The sequence below is a fragment of the Curcuma longa genome, unplaced genomic scaffold, assembly GCF_044706935.1.
Source record: "Curcuma longa cultivar G26 ecotype Majalengka, Jawa Barat unplaced genomic scaffold, ITB_CL_G26_1.1 contig_23982, whole genome shotgun sequence".
In the NCBI taxonomy this organism is placed as follows: domain Eukaryota; kingdom Viridiplantae; phylum Streptophyta; class Magnoliopsida; order Zingiberales; family Zingiberaceae; genus Curcuma; species Curcuma longa.
The window spans coordinates 2,652-4,997 of NW_027432305.1; the positions used below are offsets into that span (position 1 = coordinate 2,652).

At 35.4% G+C, this 2,346-nt stretch overlaps 1 protein-coding gene across 1 annotated transcript; it reads right to left on the bottom strand.

Moving 5' to 3' along the window:
• Positions 1 to 389: 389 nt before the first annotated feature.
• Positions 390 to 2,090, bottom strand: LOC141818254 (phosphoinositide phosphatase SAC3-like). The gene is made up of 4 exons (XM_074705780.1): positions 1,924 to 2,090; positions 1,465 to 1,620; positions 888 to 990; positions 390 to 742 (listed from the first exon to the last, which is right to left on the bottom strand). Exons 2-4 carry the CDS (start codon positions 1,614 to 1,616, stop codon positions 638 to 640), a joined length of 360 nt encoding a protein of 119 aa, XP_074561881.1. The 5' UTR covers positions 1,617 to 1,620; positions 1,924 to 2,090; the 3' UTR covers positions 390 to 637.
• Between the last annotated feature and the right edge of the window lie 256 nt (positions 2,091 to 2,346).

Genomic DNA, 2,346 nt, shown 5'->3' on the forward strand with positions numbered 1-2,346 from the left:
CTTACCAAAAGAGTATCAAAGAATAAATTATATTATCAATTTATTTGAAGAAAATTTAAAAAGGAAAGTTCATTAGTATTGAAACCTGCATGGTTAAAGAAGGAACTGTGCCTGAGTTGCAAAAGGTGCAGCAAAGGATTCTTCTTCTTAAGATCATTGTGGTAGCTCCCATGCAAAAACCATCCGAATCAGTCCATGGGAGCTTCTTCTTCTTAAGATCATTAATACTATGTAATGAAGACTCAAGGCATCTACCTCTTAAATTGAATCTTACTATGATTTAATTGTAGCCCTGCATAACAAGTTTTTATCTAGCTCCACCTTTAAAGTGTTCTCCACCCAAGGCATGGAGCATCAGTATTAAGTTGCATGAAGAATTATATTTTTGACAACTTTAATTTTTACAAGTATTTATTATTGCATTCTTCTTGGTGTCGATATTTACAAACAAACAGAGCTTAGCCCGGAAAGAATTGCATCTATGTACCCAAAATACAATACATACTAATTATATTTCTGCTGAAAAACACAAAAAGTTGAAAATTTATTCTAATTTGTTCATGTGGAAGATGGTGCAGATCGGACATTACAGTGGAATGCTCAGATTGATTTGTTTGACATACGATGCACATCGACATCAATAGCATAGCGTCCCTCCATAAGCAACCCAGTGAGCAAATCTATCAGAAAATTCACCAGCATTGGAGCTTTCAGATGCTTGCCTGCCTTCTGCTTCACCGACCTGCATACGTGAAAATGGATAATTTGTCATTGTTTGAGAGAGCACCGTAAACTATCGCGAAGAGGGATTCGGCAAAAAATACAGTGTCTGAGAGTAAGTAACAGTAAAAGAAATCGTGCTGAAAAAATTATACAAGGAAACAAACCTCAATGCCGGCGCCCTCAATATTTAAGCTGCTAATTTCCTCTTCTCCTTCAAGAACATTTTCAGTGGAAACATTTGTCATTGGTGAGTTAATGATAGAGGACCTGCAACGCAAGTGAAAGGAAATGAATAGCAAAATGAGATTATAATCGAAAGAGACGTGTAGACTGATGGCCACAGCAATAACAAGCATAGTATGCTTACATGGGTGAAATTAAATGCTTTCATAATTTTATTTTGAACTAAGCCATGTTTGCAGGACTCGCAACAATTCTTAATGTTAAAGGTTTGAGTTTACGTTCATGCAAGCAACATGAAGGAATTCTTTCTCAAACAAAGATATTACTAGGATTGGTTGGCCAACACGATCAATAATAACTTATAAATGAAATGAGCCAACAGCAAAACGAATAGTTTGTTATAAGTGGCAGCAAACTTAGCCACTAGGGAACCAACATTCTCAGAAGATATTTTTATTTTACTTTTTATCTTCAAAACAAAAGTAGACATGATAGCAATCTCACGGGCCCTGAAGATTTTTTTATTTTTCACTAAAGAAGACAGTCATTGAAGATTACCTGTCAGAGCCTTCATCTTCACACGAATTGCCAGATGATGAAAGCCAATCGAAGTCAAGGAAGTTCGAACAGTTGGAGTCATTGAATCCATGTTTGCTGAAGCATATGTGCCCATTATCTGAAACTATTTGCCTCCTAGGAATTGTTGGCATGTAACTAATAAAGAGAACAGGAGACCATCATTAGACTATGTTTGTGCATAAGGAACATCTAAAAGCAGCAATTCTTGTTCCATAAGCTCCAATAATGCTGGAGTTTGACATACAACGGGAACTGTCAAAATTAAATAGTTTCACTAGAATTTCAGCTGCTACATACTTCTGTTTCAGTAGTCTGAATAAATAAGCAACAAAAGAAAATGGAAAAAGCAAACTGTAGTTCAAGTAATTACCTTCTTGTTAGAAACCATAAGAGGAACTTAAAATGAATTCACATGAGTAATAGCCAAGAGAAGCTCACCTGCAATATTGAATATCATTATCACAAGTTGAAATTTCAGGCGTGGAATCACAAAGACCCTTGGCAACTGAATCTTGTTGTATTCTCGCAGGGAATGCTGAAGCAGCAGGTTCATTTGATCCAGGATCACAAAGAATATTACCATCTGACAGCGATCTCTTAATAAATGACCTGAAAAATAAAAAGCTGAACTTTAACTTGGGAAAGTGCTCCTGAAGTTAACTAAGATATTTTTCACAGATGGGTAAAGAGAAGAAATAGCAATAGTGGGTAATCTTATTGGAAATCAATGCAACAACGACAACAACAACTAAGTCTTATCCCACTAGATGAGGTTGACTATAAGGATCCTTCTATGTCATTGGACTATATCTCCTACTATATCATCATTTATATTTAAATAAAATTTATCTTATTTTATTG

Bases quoted from the DNA above. Each gene is read 5' to 3' on its own strand.
- LOC141818254 (XM_074705780.1), bottom strand. From the start codon at position 1,616: ATGCCAACAATTCCTAGGAGGCAAATAGTTTCAGATAATGGGCACATA. The intron at 991-1,464 runs GTAATCTTCAAT...CTTGCGTTGCAG, and splicing joins GAAGATGAAGGCTCTGACAG to GTCCTCTATCATTAACTCAC. The intron at 743-887 runs GTTTGTTTCCTT...TCACGTATGCAG, and splicing joins TTGAGGGCGCCGGCATTGAG to GTCGGTGAAGCAGAAGGCAG.